General features: G+C 32.6%; 3 protein-coding genes across 5 annotated transcripts; 2 read left to right on the forward strand and 1 right to left on the reverse strand.

The window, feature by feature from the left end:
* The first annotated feature begins 8,087 nt into the window (after positions 1-8,087).
* On the forward strand, positions 8,088-9,443 carry LOC128885864 (protein KTI12 homolog). The gene is made up of 5 exons (XM_054140183.1): positions 8,088-8,392; positions 8,483-8,744; positions 8,815-8,953; positions 9,032-9,094; positions 9,242-9,443. Exons 1-5 carry the CDS (start codon positions 8,230-8,232, stop codon positions 9,437-9,439), a joined length of 825 nt encoding a protein of 274 aa, XP_053996158.1. The 5' UTR covers positions 8,088-8,229; the 3' UTR covers positions 9,440-9,443.
* Positions 9,444-10,450: 1,007 nt separating this feature from the next.
* On the reverse strand, positions 10,451-16,328 carry LOC128885861 (carnosine N-methyltransferase). 2 transcript variants are annotated; one of them, XM_054140179.1, is made up of 8 exons: positions 15,586-16,328; positions 13,040-13,322; positions 12,317-12,542; positions 11,508-11,665; positions 11,226-11,366; positions 10,984-11,146; positions 10,685-10,918; positions 10,451-10,624 (listed from the first exon to the last, which is right to left on the reverse strand). In XM_054140179.1, exons 2-8 carry the CDS (start codon positions 13,144-13,146, stop codon positions 10,454-10,456), a joined length of 1,200 nt encoding a protein of 399 aa, XP_053996154.1. In that variant the 5' UTR covers positions 13,147-13,322; positions 15,586-16,328; the 3' UTR covers positions 10,451-10,453. The 2 variants fall into 2 exon arrangements, with proteins under 2 accessions (XP_053996154.1, XP_053996155.1); XM_054140180.1 differs by lacking the exon at positions 15,586-16,328 and having other exon boundaries at positions 12,335-12,542; positions 13,040-13,198.
* Positions 16,329-16,776: 448 nt separating this feature from the next.
* Positions 16,777-24,139, forward strand: LOC128885854 (phosphatidylinositol 5-phosphate 4-kinase type-2 alpha). Of its 2 annotated transcripts, XM_054140169.1 has the most exons (9): positions 16,777-17,220; positions 18,298-18,395; positions 18,780-18,890; positions 19,508-19,690; positions 20,587-20,725; positions 20,809-21,108; positions 21,174-21,349; positions 21,424-21,566; positions 21,649-24,139. In XM_054140169.1, exons 1-9 carry the CDS (start codon positions 17,083-17,085, stop codon positions 21,834-21,836), a joined length of 1,476 nt encoding a protein of 491 aa, XP_053996144.1. In that variant the 5' UTR covers positions 16,777-17,082; the 3' UTR covers positions 21,837-24,139. The 2 variants fall into 2 exon arrangements, with proteins under 2 accessions (XP_053996144.1, XP_053996145.1); XM_054140170.1 differs by lacking the exon at positions 19,508-19,690 and having other exon boundaries at positions 16,785-17,220.
* Positions 24,140-24,207: the final 68 nt, after the last annotated feature.

Below are 24,207 nucleotides of genomic sequence, written 5' to 3' on the forward strand. Positions count from 1 at the left end.
ACTAGGTGAATTAATGTCCAAATAAGAGGAATGCAAACTTGAATAAATATAATACACAATATATCTACATGTATATTTATGATAAGACTAGACAAATTAAAAGATTGAGTCATGTATTTAGTAAGAGAAATGAAACGCGAAATGGATAAAGGATGTAATACAGGTAAACGATGAAGATAAAACAACGGTTATACGATACGATAATGCAGAAAAATGCAGCTACATACAAAAGGACATAATACAGAAAATGGAAATAAAGGGATGTAAAAGGATCTGTAACACGAGTTACCGTGGCAAAATAATGTAAGTAGCACGGCGCGGCGTTGTAAAGATGTCCTCGAACATTAACTGTTACTCTCATCCTTTCACGAAATGCGAATGGTTGACAGTAAAAATTAAATATATGTAGAATATAGCATTACATGCGGAATTCAGCAAATTAACAAGCAAGCAAAACGGTAAAGGAAAGGCTCAACTAATGCAAATAATTAATAATATTCGTAACCTTGGTTACTTGAGCAATTGCAATATTCAATATTCAATATTCAATATTAATTGTATTAGATTGTTAAAAAAATAGACTACGATATCCAAAGATCTGAGACGTTGAGAACATCGACACAGAAGAAGAGAACGGAATCATAAAGTGCTGCGAACAATTTGCCTTTCTCCAGATCATCAGATTTGTACAGCACTGTATACGAAATCTCCAGAGGAGACGCCCTGCCTACAGATAGATCTTACACGGCTACTTGCATAATTCACCAGACGACACGTAAAAGATATCGAGGTTGGGTCTCATGCTCGGCCAGAAACGAGAGTTACCGAGGAATCCTGGGCATTTTTATGGCGCTTCCTTCCCGGGGAGGATGGAGAAAGAACATGCGGGGTGTGTACCCTCATAGGGTGGAAACGAGAGAAGGGTCGCAGAAGTCACACAATTTCTCGAAACTGTGAAACCATTGAGCCAACTCCATTTTGCACTAATATTTTCAAAAGATTAACGTTAGGTTGGCTTGGTTACAGCACAAGTGCGCTGACTTTTCGTGAAATATGACGCCATTCTTTCAAATTCTTTGTATTGCTGTATTTTTAATCTGTTGACATTTAAAGACTTAATTTCCGGCTATTTTGCTGACGATTTACTTAAACATGATATTAACTTCAATTTACATTTTATAATATGCAAAGTACAATAAACAATTTATATTCATCGAAGGTAGTCAAAACGAAAACACTTTTATCTATGGTTGATAAACAAGCAACTATAATCTTGTATCAAAATTATTTGTTGTCCCGAAATATCCAATAAAACATCCTGTAAGTTTCATACAGATCAGCTTAATACATTATTTTTTTTTTTAAATCGTAAATGAAAGCCTGATTTTCAGTCTCCTGATCCCTTAAAGTATCAACATACATGAATCACACAGATTACTTCGAAATTTGCTTTTACAACTGTACGTGCTCTCTTGAACTGTGTAACTGAGGAAAGATTAAAACATGTCTAATTTTTCTTCATATATAAATGATAAGTTTCTACGCCTAATGGCACTGTATCTCCACGAAAGTAGAATTTCCGATAAAGAGGCCTCTAGAAAATTGGCTTTATCCTTTCCCTCGGTTTCCTTCTAAGAACTTCCTTCGGAACGCTCGGTTTAACCGTAACACAGCCCTAAAGATGATACGGTCTATCAGTTTGAAACAGGCAACTAACCCTTTTCCCGTGGAATCCTCGCGATTTTACAAGGCTTTCCGCGATTCTGCAAGATAGATAACAAGCTGGAAGATACGTCTGTCTCTGGTGACGCTGTCTACGGCTCCCAGACAATTTTACGTATTCCTAGAGATTTATTCTGTGGGCCAAGAACGCTCGATGGACCAGGTGAGACCGCGTATATGAAGAATAAGAGGAAGAAAGGAGACGCGTTTAAATAAAGATAGACGGCTTCCCTTATGGATATATCCTTGAACCCTATTGTGCTGGCCAGCTTTGACCACTGGAAAACGGTTTCCATATTATTTTCTCACGTTCCTCACCTTTTCCCTGGATTTACCTTCCCGTCTGCAAACTTTCTGAAGTCATTTTCGTATCTATTCAAGGTTGGTTTGAATAGAATTTTATGTGACAAAGTTTCCTCGTGAAACTTCCTTTGCTGACCATAGTGAAAAAATATACACTCGACTTCGGTGTAATATAAATTGCGTGGCGTCATCGTTTACCTTTTTATAGGACTGGAGAAATTTGTAGTGGATTTATAGCCGAGTAGTGCTTGGTGTAATGAGGTATACCATATATTTTTATATAATATTGTTACGTTTTATGTTTGGCATAACGAGAACATTAAGGATTAACGAGTAACTTTAATATATAACAAGGTGTGTACAATACGAATGTCAACAAAGGTAATTAAATGTGTTCTTAGTTTCGGAACGTCAGCATTCAATGGAGTCTTGTTCGAATATGACAGCTTGACAGGCGATCAATCCGATCACCTTCTTCTCGGTATCTTCTTGTTCCGGTTGCGAGCACCAGTAGGCCTTGAATCCATCCAAAGGGTGCTCGCAATAATATATTTAACTGTTTACTTTTTAAGATTCTTAATGATAGTGATTATAAATGCTATATTTTAAGCAAACTGGCATTGAAAGTGTACTGCTAAAAATGAGGCACTAAAAGAGTATTTGTTTACATTGTATATTTAATGGAATATGCAATTTTTCATGTCTACGTCTGTTATAAACTCAAAAAATCCAAACTCTAGTAATAAATTAATGTCGTAACCTTTTACATATATGTAAATCAAAAATCAGAAATTTTTATTTACAAACCTATAAAGATAAGTATTTTAAAACGGTTTATTAAATAATCATACATCTCACTGAACTGTTCCGTGTCGACATATTAGTTGATTGCATTCAACGAATTAAATGCGATACATTGTATAAATTGAGTTTTTCAGATATTTTTGTTATAAATTTAAAATGTATACGATATTTCAATTCATCGGTTGTACTAATATTATTTAAATAGAGTAAATGTATTTTACAAATTACACATCCAACTGCAATTTATCACGTGGTCCATAAAATGGTTTAATCCATTAAATGTCAGATATTCAGAATAACATTGCCTCATTGGTCATATCGAACGATTACGTCACTAGTTGAACGAAGTTTTTCTGACAAATCAAATATCCAATACGAGTATTTTCAAGATATTTCAAAAATATGTACTTTCGATCATATTTTTAACGATCTTCATAAAAATGTATGATTCTACATATATATAAAACATAGAGCGTCTTTGTATCACGCCATCAAAATCAAATAAATGAATATCTTAAAAATTAGATGAATTACTCTATCATTGTACTGTTCTTATGACTATAGTATTTCCTGAAAACTTCAAAACCTGCCAATTTACCTTTTCATTAATGTATCTTAAATAAAAGCACAAAACCAATAAAAAAATGTACCCTTAACAAAATTCTAATTTGTATCATCAAACGATAGAAGTTAACTTTGCGAACAAAGGGGATCTGACGGGTGTACGATGTAACGGCGAGAAGGAATAACATTTATACTCTACCTTCCTTCACTTCAAGTTCGTCGATGGTTCATACGAACAAAAATGTCTTCGATCGACTGACCGCTTCGCGAGATTCCGATAAAATCGAGAATAATATCTTTACAAGGGTCGAAATCTTTCGACGACTGCCTCCGCTCGAGATGGTTCTCCGATATCCGATGTCAAGCGGCCGCGCGCGCGTGAAAGACCAAATTCACCCCTTGGGATTTTCCCGTCCCTCTACGGGGTAATTTTCGCGAGACTGTTCTCGGGGCTGAGAGGACGAATTCGAACACGATGTGCCGCAGTAAGAAAAGTCGAGCATTCCGTCGGCGATTTAAGAGTAACGGAAGCGCGGCTGACCCTTTCGCGTTCGAGGAAAAAATAAGCGAACGAAAGGATGCTTCCTTTGTTCGAATGGCGGACTCGAGTACCAATAAAAGTCAGCGAGTTCGGGTAATCGAGGATTCCGACCGCAACGTTTCTATGTCGCGTTTCAGTGCTCTGAACGGTCTTGAACGGTATTACTGACATGCGGAGTGTTTGTACTGCTTTGTAAATTGCGAGACAACTGATCGAACCGACAAAACTTCGCATCATTCCTCCAACCTCGTGTTTTCATTCTCTCTGGACGTATCGCTGTATTTTCTATCGTTTTTATACTTCCATCGTTCGCGCAGTGTGCCCAGCGCGTATTATTGTAACTGAAAAATAGAGTAATTGCTTTGTTTAACTAGTATAAAACAAGCCTTCAGCCACGAATGGTTGTACCAAGCGTTCTGTTTTCATTTTAAATGCTCTCGATATACTACTTCAGTTCGTTATTAATACAATTTAAATTATACCATTGAATGCAACAACAAAGTCCTGCAGTGTGCTTCTGTTTGGAAGGTTTTCGACCTTCCATTGTAAATTATCGTTAATGTACAATAGTTTGAATAGAAATATACATAATAACATAGTGCTTGATGCTTAAATATACTAAACTATATATAATATATGTTGCATATATTGTACAATAATAATATCGTAATTTCATTTTGCAAGTGCACATACCTTTTACTTATGTTCGCCATGTATTTATTATAATAATTTATATCATAAATGGATAAAATCCACACCCCTTTTAATTACATACATTTCATATTTAAATTTTCTGAAACTTTCGACGCTTGTGGGAGTCGCGTTGCGTTAGATAACAATTTTAAATAGGATATATTATCAAAAAAGTAGAATATTGGCACTACCATGTAAAACTGTTGCAGAGCTGTTCCATCGAAAGTAGGACACGTGACAACTCTGGTCTCATCCCTGGTGTCCTCGTTGTTAAACCTATTAAAATATTCTTATACTAAAACGGATAACTTTTCGCGATTACGTGCAACTAGAACCAGAGCAATAATAATTCTTTTACGGCGTGACACTGGCGAAACAAATTAGAGAGAAACAGTTTCACGAATTTGCCAATTTACCCGTAAAAAGATTCCACGTGTACAGCCGTGACGTAAAGCGTTATACACGGCTCTGGGAGCATTGTTGACGTATAATATCTCCCTTCCTAGGTCGTACGCGCCCTGGGGAGTCCTGTGTCCTGCAGAATAATAAATAATTTAGTTCGGGAAATGTTGCAAGTTATTACGGTCCATGCGTATCCACTTACTTGCGTGACGAGAAAATGCCGTATCATGGCGAATTTATTCTAGACATTTTAAGACGCGCCTAAATTCTCTGCATATATTCTTTTTCATGTTGCACAGGTATACCGCGTAACGTACGTCCTTACAATCGTAAGAATTTTAGGTTATCGAGCCGGATCAGTGAAAATTCTATTAAATATTAACAAAATGTTCTAGAATAATTCTAATAAAATATAAAACACTGGTACTTTCTACTACTGCTGAGAAAGAGAAACGAAAGTACTGTGTGCGATCCTAAATATTGTACTACGGTGATATTTATTTAAAATAAATCGATACTAAAGCACAGGAAACAGTTTGGAGAGAGTCATTTTTCATCGTTCGATACTTTTTATTTGATTGAGTTCGAGTATTGCAAAAATTAGTATGTATACTAGTTGGTTTGAACAACTTATTTAGTCTATAGAACTTTTAGAACTATAGATTCAAGTGACCTATTTTAGACAACTCGCACTGTATTTGCAGACAAAAGGTTAACAGTTGAATAGATCTCGAGGTGTAACTAATGCAGCAGCACGTAATAGAAACGTCGCAAAGCGTTCTTGGCAAGGAAATTATCGCGATGCACCACAGTTGGGTATTGACACATATCGTTCATACGGCACGTGGGAATACATGCAATAAATCACACGTGCTGCAAGTAGGTTTCTACTCGTTGGTATAATGCAGGAATAACCGTCCTGAATTTTCGTCGAAAATGTTACACCTGCGATCGCAAATAATTCGTTATGACTTCCTCAGTATTATCGAGTTTGGCACCATTAATTCCTTCGCAAACCTTACAAGACTTCATTGCGGGCATATTGTAATAATTTTAGTATTATTATTAGTATTAGAATTTAAGTATTCAATCACAATGAAATGTTTGTTAAAGTAATAATGCTTTAAAGCGACGATTCTTTGTCGATGTACGAAAATTCGTTTTTTTAAGATAATTTATTATTAATATTAAATAACGTATTAAATAAATTATTATTATTAGAATTATAAGAAATTCTCTTATCGAAGAAGAGAAATTCGCTATGTGTGCTGCAGGAGAAAAGTTCCTGTAAGAAAAATCCTTACCAAATAATAATAATGTGTGGTTGATTATTAAACCGTGACAGAACGTATTCATTAACCTTGCATGCGACTTTAAATACTTAAATAAGACAAAAAGCAGATTCTACATGGGAAAAGTCAACACAAAAGAGAAATTTGTAAGCCATCGTATCTTTGCATAGGATTCGAATCCCATCGCTTGCACATTGCGTAATTAAGAAACATCCTGTACAGTTTTCCTGGATGCACGCTCATCCTGCGGTTTCGCATGGATATCTACGAGCTTAGTCAGGATAATCCGCGGATCCACGAGCGCAGGCGCGATGTCGGGATTTTGCGTTAAATATATTTATGGAGAACCCAGTTAGGTTCGCGGACCGCGCCCCTTTTGTGGTCGAGTGTCTGTATCTTAGGGGTTGATTTACATTTACGATCGCTCATGTATGCCTCGACCCGACTCCTGCTGCGGCTTATTAACTCATTCGTTTCGGTCATGAATAATTTAGCGTCTTCACACGCCGTGAGTATCTACTGTTGTCCGCGTTGTCCTCTGTTTTAAGTATTGGAGTATCATCACTTAAAGTTTTCGCAATTGACAATGCAGAACAGACATTTGCGCGTCTTAGGAGGTATCCTTGTCTGTACACGGAAGAACTTGAGCATTTTTGGGTTTCGTACCCGTGAAAATTATCAGGTGTACGAATTAATTTTCGTCCACTAATTTCTAATAATCAAAAAATCCATTTGTGCAAGAATTATTTTGTTGCCATTCATTCATTTTTATGTGCGATCTATTGCCTTTAAGATGAGTTAGCACGCTTGTTCTTACTGCGAACATAAATTTTTAATTACATTTAATATTGTTGATTGTTAAATTAATTATACATTTAATTTTGACAACTTTACAAGATAACTGGAAATATGTGATCGTTTCCAGTGGTCTGGTACTTGTTTTAGGGAAACAAAACGTTTTCTCTAAATGTTTTCTCTACATCCACTCTCTAAATCAATGAAATAGATGTTTTAATTAAAGCAGGGTGTAATAAAAATATATTTTATGTTGGTTCTCTAAATGTTTTCTCTACATTTAGAGAAAATACAATGTTTAAACAATTTATTGAAATAATATATTGTAATATTATAAAGCAAAGAATCGTATTAATTATGCATTTATGAAAAATAAAGATCTCGTTGCACTAATTTATATAATATATAAGTATGTATACAATACATATATTTATTATTATATAGTCGATCTTAATCGCTAAACTAACAAGTAAATAAATAATATGAATATATCAATTTTAATTCGGCATCGCAGATCCATAGGTATCATATACCCAATTACGGGCACAGCGACAGTATAGCCATCTAGCGGTGAACGATAAACTAATTTGCATACTCTATCCTTCTTGCATATATTTTCTATCTCTCTCTTACACTCAGCTGGAGCAGTGGCGCCATCGATGGAAAAACCCCCAAGTTAGTAGTGAAAATAGTTTCTACTGTTGCTCTGCGAGATAGCACCACTAACTAAAGGGTTGTTGTATTAGATAACTATTTATAAAAATGATAAATTTTACATAGTATTTAATACATTGTAGTGTCATAAAGCCAAAGAATCGTATTAATGAAGCATTTATGCAAAAATGATAAATAATTTATTAAAAAATATCAGTGGCGTCATCTTATATAAACGGTGGGAACGATTTTCACTACAAACTTGGGCGTTTTCCCACCGATGGCGCCACTAAAACCCGCTCACAGAGCGGCTTAGTGAGCGGTTACTTTTCTGGATACTCCCAATAACAATTGATCAGAACTAAAAAATTGCTATCCAAAATGGTAGCGCCCATAGTTTCTGTGAAATAGGTTCGGACATTTATGTCCAGCTATCAGTTTTGAAGTAATTTTTATACAATGCCACTTATTATTATAACTGGTATACCTTGTAGTGGCAAGACAACACGAACTGCCGAATTGAAAGAATATTTTAAGAATAAGGCAGGAAAAAATGTAGATGTTATCAATGAAATAGATGTTGTAATTAAAGCAGGGTATAATAAAAATATATTTTATGCTGGTTAGGTTTTGTGTTATTTTTTTATTGTAATATCCATATATATTTCGATTGGAATAAGTGGAAGCTTACTGTTACTACTATTTACCACAGATTCTAAAAAAGAGAAAAGTGTAAGAAGCGATATAAAATCTGCAGCACAACGAATGCTAAATACAAACAATGTATTAATAATCGACGGAAGTAATTATATCAAGGGATATCGTTATGAGATTTACTGTATGACGAAATTGTATAAAACTCCTCAATGTACAATACATTGTGATATACCAGTTGAACATGCATGGTTGTGGAATGAAAGACGACCAGAATGTGAGCAGTATAATAGAGAAATTTTTGATGCTCTTGTAATGAGGTAAAGAAGTACATTCTAGAAGACATTTTTCTATTTCAATACAATGAGAGATTTATAATACAATGTATAGGTACGAAACACCAGACAGTAAAAATCGTTGGGATGCACCATTATTTGCACTCTCTGCAGAAGATGAATTACAATTTGATGAAATTTATAGATCGCTATATGAGGTGAAAGCACCAAAACCAAATTTAAGTACTCAATGTGTTAGTATCTGTGCAACTTAACAGATTAGACTTCATTAAAGTTTCTCCTAAATTTATAAATAACATGTCATATTTTAGCCACCACTATCATCTACAAATTATTTGTATGAATTGGATTCTGTAACACAAGAAGTTGTCAATGTAAGTCATTCAAAGATCTTTATTTCCTAAGAAATTATGATCAATTTTATTAAGATAATTGACATTCTATAATACTACAAAAAAACAGGATCCGTAAATAACATAATTATATTGTACATCATAAATTTACATGCTTTTTTTGTACAGGCAATACTATCAGCTAAAAAATTGGGTATTGAAAGCGAATTTAAGATACCTGGCTATAACTTAACAGTACAGAACCCATGTACAGCATCACAACTTATGAGATTACGCAGACAATTTCTAACCTATAGTAAAATGCAACAAATTGAAGTTAATCAAATTGCAACATTATTTGTACAGTATCTTAATAAAAGTTTGTAAGAATAAAATATGTTGGCATCATTGTTTGTTTCACTGTCTATATTTGTACTTAAGTATTTTTAAATATGATCTTTTAAAAGGTAATAAACATATTAACCAAATTTTTCATTGTGTATTTTTTAATAAAAAATTAGATTAATTACATTGTTAGGCCTAACTTATTTTTTATTAATTTTGGCCTGCATGTATTCTACATTGCGAGGTACATTTTTACTTCGTAATGTAAACTTTCTTTTTCATAGCAACATAACATTAGATATAAATTACTCTGAAATACATCATGAAATTTGTGCGACTTTTCATAGTCTTGTGAAAATATATTATCGAAATAAAGCAGAAAAAATACTGAACATCAAAACAAAAATATAAAGATTTTGAAATTGTACCTTATTTGGCGGTACAATATTCGTCAATTTTAGACAAAACTGGATAAGGCAACATTGGCTTTTGCAAAAATTTGTAACTAATATGTATTCTTCAAAAAATATATAAATCAAATTGATTATAATGCAAATGGAAGAGAGCTTTGCGAAAAGGGGATATTGCATAATATATACATGCAACAAAATCTAGTATCTTTTATTTTATATTATCACGATATTTGGTAAATAATGAAAACAATAAACGTAAATGATTATGCTAAATCACAAATATTGAACTAAATAGGGAAATCGCAAAACTGCTATTATTATTGAAAAAAATGCATTATTTTGAAGTAAAATCAACTTACGTATTGACGTTTAAAAAAATAATTATACCACTTTATTATTCAATTTATTCACAATGGAGCAAATATATTTAGCAGTTACTTATAATGAAATAAAATTCTCGATAAAAAAGTATCAGCTTAGTTAATTGTCTTTAAAGATTTTCGTTTCCTTTTTAAATTGTCTAATATTGACTTCTATTCACACAAGATAACAGTTTTGCTTTCGTAGAGATAAAACTATTATGTAATGTATTTATAGTTTCATCAATTTTCCTTACACGTGACATAGATCGGATCGTCAATGATTAATTTTCTTGCTCTTGGATACCATTACTTTCAGAGCCATTTCTATGATTCGTATCGTTATCTATACGTCTTTTAGGTTTTCGACAAACAAAATATACGCTGTTGTATTCACATTGTAACATACTATTAACGTTCTGTGCATAGCGCGTCTTCACCCGTTTCTCTTCCTTCTGTAAACGCAATAAGTTTAAGTTAAATACTATTATATGCAGCGCTTGAAAATTAATTACCTCTAACTGAAATCCAAATCCCTGAATTACATCGCGAACAACGTCATAACTTGGTTCTATTGAATCTTCCATCGGCATATCGCTAAAATGGTATAATAATGGACCAAGATTTATCCACACTCCTCCTGGCTTCAGAATTTTATAGATTGTCTCAATAAACTGTACAACATTGTTTGCACAATCTATGAAAAAACATGTTGCAACACAGTCCCAATGATTGTCTTCTGTATAAACCTACAGTGTAGAAAATGAATTTTTAATAAATTTACTTTTTGTATGTCATATATCATGAAACCCACCTCCAGAAAATCGCCAGCAGTCATAGAAAATTGCGCGTCTTCTGGAAGATCACTAGGATTTACATCAGGAAAGAATACAGCCTGAGTTTGATGTTCTGGCTTTAAATTATTCATATACTGATGTACCCAAGGATGTACTTGGTATGAATTTACTCCTCTACATCTTAAAATAATAAAAGTTATTAACGGACGCTGCTTTATTTCGGAACATTTGTTGAAGAAAGGTTTCCATTGATACTAACTTATTTAATACAAAATGTGATGCAAAAAGCATAAAAAGTGAAAATTCATTTCCTTGACAAGTATATCCACGTCGCGCAATTTCATATGCAAGTCTTCCTAAACCTGCTCCAGGTACTAGAATTTGCACTTCCGACGGCGTACTGGAAATTTACCTATCATTTCATACTCTTCTGAACAATGTTTTAGTAAAACACAGTAGCTATCCTAAATATCTACAGCTACTCTAATAGAAAATATTTTGTTTCTATCTAAAGTATTTATAAAATTTCAACAAATCATACCAATATCCTAAAGGAAATTGATTTATGATTTCATCTATAATAGGTTGATAACAAGCATTGCGTTCCTCAGTTCCTTCCACGCTCCAATCACGGACCAGTTGTTTAATTGTAGCTTGGACCTTTTCCTGATCAGCCATTACTGGACGAGGATTTAGTGTCTGCAATCAGACCTACCTATATTTTGTACAATAGAATATATATTTATGAAAAAAGAAGCTTGTTAAGATGACAAGAAAAAATCCAAGCTTGAAAAATAGATGTAAGTGTGCATATAATTAGTCAGTAATAAGAGCATTTATGCTCTAATATTTACATTTATTTATTTGAATACACACATATATTTTTTTAATGGACTGTTTCAATGGCAATCATCTTCAGATATAAAAAAACTCAATACATAGAGGAAACAAAATCAGTCATTTTTCTTTTTCCCCAAATATATACATATATATATGTAAATGTTTGTTTATTACTAACTATATGCATGCTTACACTATTATTTAGAAAAATAAAAAATTATATTTACAGTTCAAAACTAGATTCAAAATTTCTTATTATAAATACAAATTACATCTACATTACAAGAGATAATTTTTGTTAAACAAAGTTAGCAGTTCAGTTTGATGAGACATAGATGAATGATTATATTTATGACACTCACAGTTTTGTTTTAAAGTAAAATCAAATATTAATTACTTTGTAACATTTATAAAAATACTTTGCTTATATTTAATAGGATTACTAGAATACATTTTTTCTAATGTTAATCAACATATAATATTGTTTAACAAAATATACATGCCACACACCATGTAAATTTTTCTTACACTGTCAGTCTGTGCACTAGTTGGGCTCACATTTTCAAAAATATGGGCAACATCTTTTATAATGAATTTAATTATTTCATCATTATTTTCAATACACCTTTTAACTTCTTGTAGATGTTCCCTATACTTTGATAGAAGTTTTTGATGATGAGCTGGAAGCGATAACAAATAGGACTCTGTTTTTTTTACCCTTTGTAACGAGTGATTTCTGAAAGAAAAGATTGTAAAATAGAAGTTACTTATCGTAGAATAACATTGTATACATGCTTGTACTATACAACTACTACTTCAAGACTAATACTGATTTCAAGAGATCAACTCTTGACAAATTGCATACATCCATATCTGATTGGATAAATCCCTCCTAACCAAGCCTATGTTGAACACAAGTTATTGAACTTTTGCTTAAGTTGTGACTAAGAACGATGACTTAACAGCAAAATTTATATCGCAAGTACTATATTTGTAGAGCAGTCATAAAAAGTAGCAAAATGAAATATTATAGCGCAACTGTGTCACCGCAGGTTAAGTAATATCGATGAGAATATTCAACGACAACCGGAAAATCGTAAACGACATCGTGCTAAGTTATCACTGGTATACCGTACAGAATAAAAAAAATATAAGGGTAATAAAGATAAGAGCAAATCGTCAAACCGAGACTTAAAGTGAAGCAAACGAAACAATGCTCCGTGAAGTGCTCACTTGTAATATTTAAAAGCCGACACGATGCGTTGAAAGTGTTTCCTCTCTTCTTCGTCCTCGTACGTGTCGTGCATCTTTCTTGGATAAGGATTCGACATTGTTTCCATTTTTATATTCGATCGTAAATCTTTGTAATTTAATAAATTTTTTAGCACAACGTTCTTGGTGGCGGCTTTCTTAGTGCACGCGTTACGACCCGTTCACATTATCACGACGACGACGAATCTCCCTTTAAGGCTAAGTCGTCTACAGATTTTGCTTACCGATAAATAAATTTTCAATTCTGTATTCAAACAACCGAAATTCTGATTTAGATGTTACAAGATGGTGAAATTATTTAATCAAACTGTGTTTTGTTTCGTTTTGATTTCTTTGACAATGTTCACTTTGTATTAGAAATAATTATGTGATATTTATAAAGTAAAGGAGAAAGTAAAAGAAAATCTCATCATTGATCTCATGTGTTAAATATTATTCTATGATATATCGTTATATTAATTGTATTCGAGTTTAAAAAATCTAAGATTGATACCAAATTTTGAAAAAAGATGTAACTCGCTGTATTATTTATAAAAGTAATGAAATTTTGTCATAATTCATTGTTTTCTAATTACTATAACAACCTACTGTAAGTGCCAAATAATATCACGTGACTGCGGCAAGCTGTTTTGGCAAAAGAATATTCCTCAAATATACATAGAAAATCAATAAAATTCATGTAAGTTATTATTTATATATACAAACGGCAACGAACAATTGTATAATTCTATATGAGCTTATCTAACACGAAAAAAATATAAAAATATATGTCAAATAAAATACTAAAATGAAAAATATTTTCGTCCATCACGCGTCAGACATATGATACATCCCTGACTAAAGCCTCGTATCGACATAAGCGAACCAATGAAATGTCGTTCATGTGACAAACTCTGTTTAATTATATCATCTATGGAGCGTACTATAAAACTGGGAATATTTGAATATTTTATAGACACTAGAATATTACGAATAAATTTCGAATATTACTTCACTTTGTCGAATGACAGAACTCGAGTAAACAAACTACGTCACTGCAATGGAATCTCATTGGTTAACTATATTTCTTCCCAGGAGTGTATCGTAGGTCGTTGATATAGAACTATAATTATCAGACATACATAGTAACTTGACTTATATATTAATTCAGTTACAGAAATCAATGCACAAACTATTCGATTCAAATTTATTAAATATGAAAAATCTGGATGAATAATCCCTTTAACCTGTCAAAAATAGGCTAAGTATTCTCCAAATAATATTTTTTAAATTGATGTAAAGTTCATGTTTTATTTAATAACTATTAGTTGGACTTCAACGTAAAATATAATTTTATTTTAAAATTCAAATTGTAATCTTTTAGTGATAAAATAACAGATCAAGAGTTCTTTATCTTTTATTTATTATTTGACATTTTTATCAAGACAAGAATTTTATCTGCCTCTAATCCTATGAGCCTGTAACGATACATGTATAAGAAACCACTGGATTCTTATAATTTGAACACCCTGTAATACTGCAGTATGACACTATATCATGATTTGTATGAAGAAAATTGACCATAAAAAATGTAAATTGCCTTAAGTTTGATCAAGGCAAGTGTACCAGTATGTGTTTACGAGATTCATAAAAATAACTTTTATCGAGCTCTGAATCATTACGACGCATTAACAATTGTTGTACAAAATATAATCGAAGGCGAACAAAAAGTATATAAAAATTTTGAAAATATATGTTAAATATAACACAATTCGATTAACCATTTTACAAAATCATTATCACAAACGTAATATTGCAACAAATCTGCGATTGAAAGTTGTTCGTTGCGATTGGAAACGGTGCCAAGGCGCAACTCGCGTATCCGCAGAGTTTCTATAGCTGTTGTGCGGTTGCAGGTAGGCACGGACCTGAAGGACGGTGCATAGTGTCGCGGGGTTGCGACGATAGACGGAAGGGGGAATAACCTTTAAAAATCCTTCGGTCATCTTTCCTTGGTCAACAATATAGTAACGCTACCCAGGGCCGGCGCAAGGCAGGTTCAGCGCGTTCGCCGGAACCCGGCCTCGCGTTTTAAAAGGCCCCGCGGTCTACAAAAATTACTGTATTAAAAGGTACCGATTTTGATTAACTTTTTACGGACCGATGATACCATTAACGAATGGAAGCAATTTTTGCTGAGATGCAAAACATTTTTTTAGTAGCGATGATTAAATTGAAAGGAGTGACAAAAATCATGAAAGTACATATAGAATTTGTAAATAAATAATTCCTCGTTGTAAAATTTAAGTGTAGGATTTGAATGTGAATTCAAGCCCTGCAAAATTTTTGAACCCGGTCTCGGAAAAAGTCACGCCAGCCCTGGCGCTACCGACGGCAATCATTTACGCAGCATAATACTAGTCTCAAAGAGTTTTGCTTATTAGATATACACGAATCACCCAACTATTCCACTTTAAATTATTCTAAGATCAAGTATTATCTATGAAACGTTTTCGTAGAAAACTTACATCGTATCCAAATAGATTTTCGCTATCTTCCGTGGTTAGAGAGATATCAAGTTTATCTTCAACTTTTCTCCTGGAACTCTTATATCCTTTTCACCAATCAAAATCAGAAAAAAAGTATCAGAAAGTATAATCCGTCAACTAACATTGAGTAAAATAATAACGAACAAAATTTGAATGTTGTAAACAATTCAAAGGATTACAATTTAGCGGTGGTGTACGATGTCGAGGTCATTGAGTGTGTTTATCAACAAACTCAAGACTGCGCGAAATGACGTAGATTCCGTTAATACCACTTAAGCGGGGATTACGTTAACTGACATAACAAGAAGGAAAACAAATGACGATTCATAATAAGGAAAATGCGAAGTAGATGAGTATAGTTCCTACACAATACTAACGCGATGCATACACGCTGATTATTAAAAGCGAGGAAATTCCATACCTTTCATGTCTAAAACTTATCACTTGAAAAGTTTTACAACAACATCGTCAATTTCTTTGAAATTATTAATCGCTACGAGAAAAAGAAAAAATCATATGTTATAATAGTAAAAGGAAAAGTATGTTATGAAGAGATATATAATAATTTATATGATTTTCGCTTTTGAATAGCTTTACACAAATGTTACAGAATACAAAGAATATATGAAAAGTCTAACTGAGTTTTAATAAAGGCAGGCTCGGCTTGCAAATGATATTAACTGAGTATGTATAATATTAGAATTAAGTATAACAAAAAACCTAACATCCCAGTCCTGAGAATGAGAATGAGTGTGAACAAATAAGAATGAATGATGCATATTGAACAAAAGGAAAAATATCGTTTTTTTAAATGTAAATAATTTAATGAAAAATAAAATAGAGACCAAGTATGGAAGGATGAAAGTTTAAAATAAAATGTAAAGAATGATAAAGGAATGGATGGATGAGAACAAGAAAATCATATAAGTTGTAAGAAATGTTAAAAATAGTGCATCACACAGTAGTGTAATAAGGATGTAAACTTTCCTTTAACACTTTAAATAAAAACGCAATTAACGCAATTAATCGCTACGGTATCTCGTGATATATGAAAGAAGATACGCAATTAAATTTTGCCGCATTTCATATAGATGGCGTCAAGAGTTGATCAAGGTAAGATGGCTGAAGGTTAGTTCAGAGACCATTTCCCCCCGTAATTGAGGCTTCGCTCCCCTTGCCAATGAACTACTCTCTGCACCGTCCTTCAGGTCCGTGGGTTGCAGGTAGGACATGGCTGTCCTCGCCATTTTTAAAAGGAGCTCAGTCGCTAATCAACCGCGGTCGGGTACGCTTGGTATTTCGCGGCGATTGTCACCTCGAACTTGTGCGACTTTTTTCTTCCGTGTTGAGTCTCGCAGTACGAGGCACAGTCCCGCAATGATGACAGTGTAAAGAAGTTGTTGTGAGTTTTCGTTGTACGTGCAACAGAGGTGTTAGCCAAAAGGTGTTCGTAAGAAAGCACTAGCGCCGAGAAACATGTCCAGTGTGCCGCAAATGTCTAGTGGGCTTAGCAAGCTGAAAAAGAAACACTTTCGAGTCAAACATCAAAAGGTTAAGCTGTTTCGTGCGAATGAACCTCTTCTCAGTGTTTTCATGTGGGGTGTCAATCACACGGTGAGTACTAACGTATTTGCGTGACAGCAACGCACGTCATCGAAATGCCATTTTCCTCGTCCGCTCTTTCTTGAAACCGAATAAGAATTCGGAAATTTATGCAAATGTTGCGTTATTTTGCCGCGTTTACGATCGTTTGATTCTCTCGTTAAGTTTTACCGTGATACGGAAATATTTGAAGTTACACAAATCTCGGACACCATCCCCTCGCAGCTAATAAAGCATTAACGTTTTTAAAACTTATTATACATTTCGTATATAAAGCAAGTATGACGTAAATATTTTTTATCCACGAAGGGATCGATCGTTGAAACAGTTAGGTTTCATCTAGCTTATTGTTGTTTCTTGCGAGACATTGCTCGCTTGTTATATATGTTTATTTACTCGTTGATTCCGTTATAATTGCCTAGTGTTTATTTAGTTTGACTTCGTCTAGAGTTCGATTAAAAATAGTTCCATTGAGAGTTGTTGTCTTTTATTAACATCACAGTTTAATTGATAAATTGATAACCAATCAAATTAGATTTATTATTAATACATATAATTGAATTTATTTTATGACCACAAACTTACATGATGGTTATCTTAAGTATATATTCTTTCTCTTTTTATTTATACTAAAATTTTTTATTCATGTTTTCACTTTATCTTCCTCCCTCCATCTTTAGATTACACGCATAACAAAACAAGTTGAAACATGAAATTTCATAAATGAGTTGTTGTTGAGTTGATTAAATAATGAAATTAGTTTTGTTATGAATACAGATAATTAATTTTATAAAAAGATAATTTATTTCTATATTGTCCCATAACTGAAAGCAGAATAACTTTCCTTCTGTTGCACTGATGTTTTAATAAACTTTGCTTATACATTAAAGGTAAGTATCAAATTAAATATTAATTAGAAGAAAATATTGAGTGGGTACTAGTACTTTCATGTGTTTGAAATAAGTTGTATGTAAAATTAATATGAAGAAATTTATGTTCTATTTAATACTCATTTATTGATAATGATAAATATTATGTACTATGTAATGTAAAATTTTCATGCAAATACCATGTTTTTATGTATTGCAGATAAATGAACTTAGTCATGTTAATATACCCGTAATGCTGCTGCCAGATGATTTCAGAGCGTATAGCAAGTTGAAAGTGGATAATCACCTTTTCAACAAGTGAGTTTTGTATATTACATAATAATGTTCCATTTTCAAACAAACTGTTATGATATTCCACCTAATCTAGGAAAGTAATCATTAATGAAAATTTCAAGCAAACCACAGAGATGGTCTATTCTAAATATATCGCTAAATACTGAATTAGTAGGTTGGTCACTGCTTTTAATAATAGAATGAATGAAGGTCCTCATGGTCTGAGGTTGTAGTTAATGAAAAAGATACAAATGATTATATTTCCTAACTCAAAAGTGGTTGTTACTTTTTGTTCCAATAGTATTTTTAAAAGTTATAGAGCAACTAAAAATATAAGAATTCCATTAAGATTTATAATTTTTTTAATAAAGAATTTTGAATATTCATGAACTGAATTTTTTGTTTTAGGGAGAATATGCCTTCTCATTTTAAAATCAAAGAGTATTGTCCATTAGTATTCAGAAATCTACGGGAGAGATTTGGTATAGATGATTTGGATTATAAGGAATCAATGACAAGGTAAAAGATAGCTTATTTAATATTTATATTATTTAAGTATTTACTTAAGATTTTTAAAATTTATCAAAACGTATTATTAAAGTAATAATGAAACCCAATATTTATTTGGAATGTATTTTATGACAACTCTTAATTTACTTCTTAGATTTCTTTTTTTCTGGATATTACACTGCATGCTAAAGATATGTGTTACATTTTGAGAAAGCTTTCAATATGAGATATGATAACTGTAGTATATGTAAAATATTTGTGTCTATATTAAAATGACTTAGTCAATGTTCTTTTATTTCTCCAGCTACAAAGCACGTTCATTTATTTATAGAACATTGCAGTTTAGGGACATTACTTGATATAACCTTGAAGGAAGATAATCTATCCAGTGACTCATAGCCAAATCATTGTGAATAAAAACTTTATCATGGTATTTAATGTCAGTTTGAATTGAAATGTCATGACAAGAATATGTACTTTGTTATATAGTAATATTAGTAACATTCTGCATCAATAAAAATGCATAGTTTTTGTGCTTGAATATTGTGTAAAAAGTCGACTGTTGATTTGAAAGTATTAAATAAATCTGCTGATGGTAAATTGTAATGTAAGAATTTTGATGCTAGATGTCGGGCATTTAATCCTTCGCGAACAGAGAGGCATTCGGATTTGGCTGGGAAGGCTCGTGAATTGGTACAGCGCTCTGCTACTGCCCCTTCAATAACCCTTTCTCCTCCTCCTGTTTTCTCACAAATTCCAGTCCTAAATAAGCCACTACGTTCCTACAGTTTTAAGCCAAAGCGTCTGAGGTTAGCCAGACTTGATTTTTCATTTTGTGCGTGTTGCTTGTGGCTAACACGTTCCCATGAGCTCCTCATTAAGGACAAAGAATCACTTAAAAGAAACAAAGCACATACATTATTTCATAGTATTGTTTTATCATACACAAAGGACATATTCACACATTCCTACAAGATATCATAAATTAAAATCTTCAGAATTACATATAATATTAGCATGCATTTATTTTTTTTAGCCTGATATACTTTCAGTTTTTGCAGTACACAAGATGTGCTACAATTGATGATCCAAATTTGGGTATGTATAATACTCATCAAAGTAAGCAAAAAAGTGTTAGTAACCATAGATCTAGAAATCAGAAGTTTCTAAGTGATAAGTTTAAATAGAAATTACTTTAAACACCTGCTATCATGAAATAAGATTTTTGTTTTGTAATTTTGAGAAACTTGATGTCTAGACTCATGCCTACTGGTACTTCTTTACTTATTTTAATGAGTATTACATGTATCCAGTATTTAAACCATTTATTTTAGCACACTATATAAAATTAAAATATTCTTAGAGTTTTATTTTATTGACTGTTAGATGTCATCTTCATGGTTTTTACCAATTTTTTTTTTATTCTAGTGAAGTACACATAATACATAAATAACATCACTATTATGAGTGAATTATTAAGCTTAATAATTATATGAAAAATTAGTCTCCTCTTTTTGTTATGCATGTCAAAATGTAGTTATACTTATTAGAATAAAAAAAAATTATGAAAACAAAATCATTTTTATGGCAAGAAATGAATAATCTGGTGTGCTTTTATGTGAAAGAAATAAATGCTTTACCCTTAATAAAAATATAATATGGTGTTAGGATAATGCAAATAAGAAACTATTTACTATTTTTTCAGATCACAACCAATACTAGACGATTCTTCTGGTAAAAGTGGCGCGAAATTTTATCAATCTTATGATAAATTGTTCATCATTAAAACTCTTACAAGTGAAGAGGTGGAAAGGATGCATTCATTTTTAAAACATTATCATCCGGTATGGAAAAAGCTTTTATTGCGATGTTTTTCTATACAGTGCACTTTTATTCTATTATGTAAAACTAACAACATTATTTATAGTATATTGTAGAAAGGCATGGGAAAACTTTATTGCCTCAGTACCTCGGCATGTATCGCTTAACGGTGGATGGAGTCGAACATTATGTTGTTGCCATAAGGAATGTATTTTCGAATCACTTAACGACTCATAAGAAATTCGATTTAAAAGGTTCAACGGTAGATCGTGAGGCATCTGACAAAGAAAAAGAAAAAGATTTGCCGACATATAAGGACAATGATTTTGTTAAAGAGGGAATGAAAATTTATATTGGCGAAGATGCGAAAGCAAAACTCATTGAAACGTTAACTGCGGATGTTGATGTGAGCTCTCTTCTTTCTTTATTGTATTTTATTGTACTATGTCGATTAATAAATTACTTTTACAGTTCTTGACACGATTGCACCTTATGGATTATTCCTTACTACTTGGTTTACATGATTGTGCAAGAGCCGAACAAGAGAACAGAGAACGTGCAGAGAGAGAAGAAGAAGAAGATAATCATGAAGATGAAGAAGACAGCGAGTCTGGAAGTGGAATAGATTCACGAGGTCCAATGGGAGAGTAAGTATCACTTAAAAGTTATATAAAAGATTGATTATCAATATTTGTAATATTTATGTTTATGTTTTCTTTAGCCGTGGATGGGGTTGGTATGGTATAACTGCTATGTCAACACCTCCAGAATCACCACATGCCCCGTTGAATCGCGACACGAGTCTTCAGTACGAAGATGCAATAATTCCTGAATTAGATATTTACGCAATTCCTAGTAAAGAAGGTGATTCTTTAATTGAAACTTGTTTTGATTATCAAATAAATGATATTTTATCTATCATACTTCAAATGATATTTTATTTTAGGTGCACCTATGAAGGAAATTTATTTTTTAGCCATAATCGATGTGCTAACCCATTACGGCGTTCGTAAGCAAGCGGCAAAGGCAGCTAAAACAGTAAAGTACGGTGCTAATGTTGATGGTATATCAACCTGTGATCCAGAACAATATGGCAAGCGATTTATAGAATTTATGAGCAAAGCTATAGAATAAGTTCGTTGTTCGTTGTTGCTAAGCTTGTAAATTTGGATCGTTCGTTCGAAAGCCGTGACGATACTGTCGCTTGTACTACATTTTTACGTTTATGGAATGAGAAGTTTGGTGCATCGGATGTTTATTCTTTACACGTTTGATGTTTGACTACAAAGGTTTTTATGTGGTCCATCGGCAATGCCTTTACTGTCGAGTATCTCAATATTCCTCATGACATTTACAATGGAGTTAGAAACATAACAAATGATTGAATTTCACGGATCATCATTCTAAGGAGACCTATCCTGAATTTTGTTTGCGGGATTGTTTGTTAACTTTTGTAACCAGTGACATATTTTCTCAGTATTAGCTTACAATTTTTTTATTATCACGATTGTGTACATCGTGATTTTCTTTTCTTTTTTTTTTTTTTTAATTTTTCATTATTTTACCTACGCTTCCGAAACACGAGACTTTATTTTGTGTGCATTATGTGTACAGACAGAAGTATGCGAAGAGGCTTTATAAAGTATCAGAATTGATCGCATATCCTGTTTATTTTGTGAAATGATACTCAACATTATACTCAAGAATATACTTATACGTGGATATTTGCTGATCTATTATTTCGATGTCTTAAACATTGGCATATCGACAGTGATAACGAAACTATATCGTACGTTGTTGTTGGTACACATAATGTACTAGTAAAGCTGTGTTAACTACCGTCATCTGACAGTAAATTTTACACGTAATGCTATTTTACTGGGAAATATGAAAGTTATTGTTGATGTTACATATAACCTCAAATCAAGAGCAATTTTAATGTTTCGCGAAAAAAGCCTACACTTCTATCGTGAAGAATTTCTCCGGTTTCATAAAGAAGTACCATAATACTTCTGGTCTAGTTCCGTGGTATTATCTGGAATGTTTAAATATTCGAGTTAGAACGTAACCGCTTTTACGAGAACTTTTGTTTCAGTAGGTCTAAAGAGAGGAGAGAAGTAATATATTATACGCGCAGAAGGTACTATATATATATTTATATATGCAGGATGTTCCGGGAATGATGGTACGACCGAACGGTAGGTGATTTCTCATAAAAATAATAAATCGAAAGTGCAGAATACAATTGTTTGTGTCATACACAAAGATCCGCTTTTAATCCTTTAACACTTCCATTACCTCTGGAATATACTCTGCAATACAAATTTGGTGGTCGCTGTAGTCATCTTATTGTGTCGTTATATGAACAAATTTTATTCAGCATTTTAGATAGATTTATTTACGAGGAATCGCCCACTGGTTAGGTATCTATAACTTCGTTGCCAGAATACCCTGTATATATAACACACACACGCGCGCGCGCGCACGTACACACACGTACACATATATATAATAAGAGCTTCAAATTTTAAGAATTACGAATAAATGTTAAAATCTGTAAATGTCAACCCCTTGATCGTTTCAGTTACCGCGACTCGGTGTTTAGATCATCGATTTGCTTAGTTCGTAAAGTATATTTACAGGGAACAAAGCGAATCGTATGTATTATGCACGATTCATGTCTCCTTTCACTCGCGAGACTGCTCAAAGTTAGCCCCGTGTTTCAATTGTAGAATTTAAGTAAATGAGAATGGCATATATATTCTTTGATGCATTGAGAATGGAACGTCGACTTGTTCCTTTCCTAAACAGTACGATGTAACCAAAGTATATTTATATTCTTTCCTCGATGTAAAAATTAACCAATAGTAGTTTGATGACAATATGTTAGTTTTTCTAACAAAACATATATTTATATATATATACATATAAACAAAAAGATAAATCATTGATAGCATTCGGTTCTCAATGCGTCAAGACTTCAGCCCAACTTCAGCTGCACAAGAACTCGCTTAACAATTTCTATGCAGAACAATTCTACTGTAACTTCACTTTTTTATTCGATAAATTTATTATCTTACAACAAATAGCTTCTAATGAACAATATTCTACCGTTTGTACTGCGTAAAAACAAAGGGGAGAATGCATCGTCGCATAACACTCTATCTTTAAATAATCTAATAATCGATTTTTTTATAATTTGTTAAAACTGATCATAATATAATGACTAATTACTTTACTAATTAAGGTATTCATCTAGTCTCGATACTTTGTATGATTTTATACGTTGCCAACACATCGGGAGTATAAGTAAAAATGAAAATGTAATGCATATTGTCGACAACACTGTACTATACAATAACAATATCAGTTGCAAGAGTACGCTCAATTTCTGTAATGTGTAGTTTCTATAAGATAAAAATATAACTTGTTCTGTCGACTACAGTTTACTGCTACACAGTAGCAAATTTTTTGAATATATTTTTTTTTACTATTGCATTAACTT

This window comes from Hylaeus anthracinus, unplaced genomic scaffold, assembly GCF_026225885.1.
Source record: "Hylaeus anthracinus isolate JK02 unplaced genomic scaffold, UHH_iyHylAnth1.0_haploid 11982, whole genome shotgun sequence".
Classification (NCBI taxonomy): domain Eukaryota; kingdom Metazoa; phylum Arthropoda; class Insecta; order Hymenoptera; family Colletidae; genus Hylaeus; species Hylaeus anthracinus.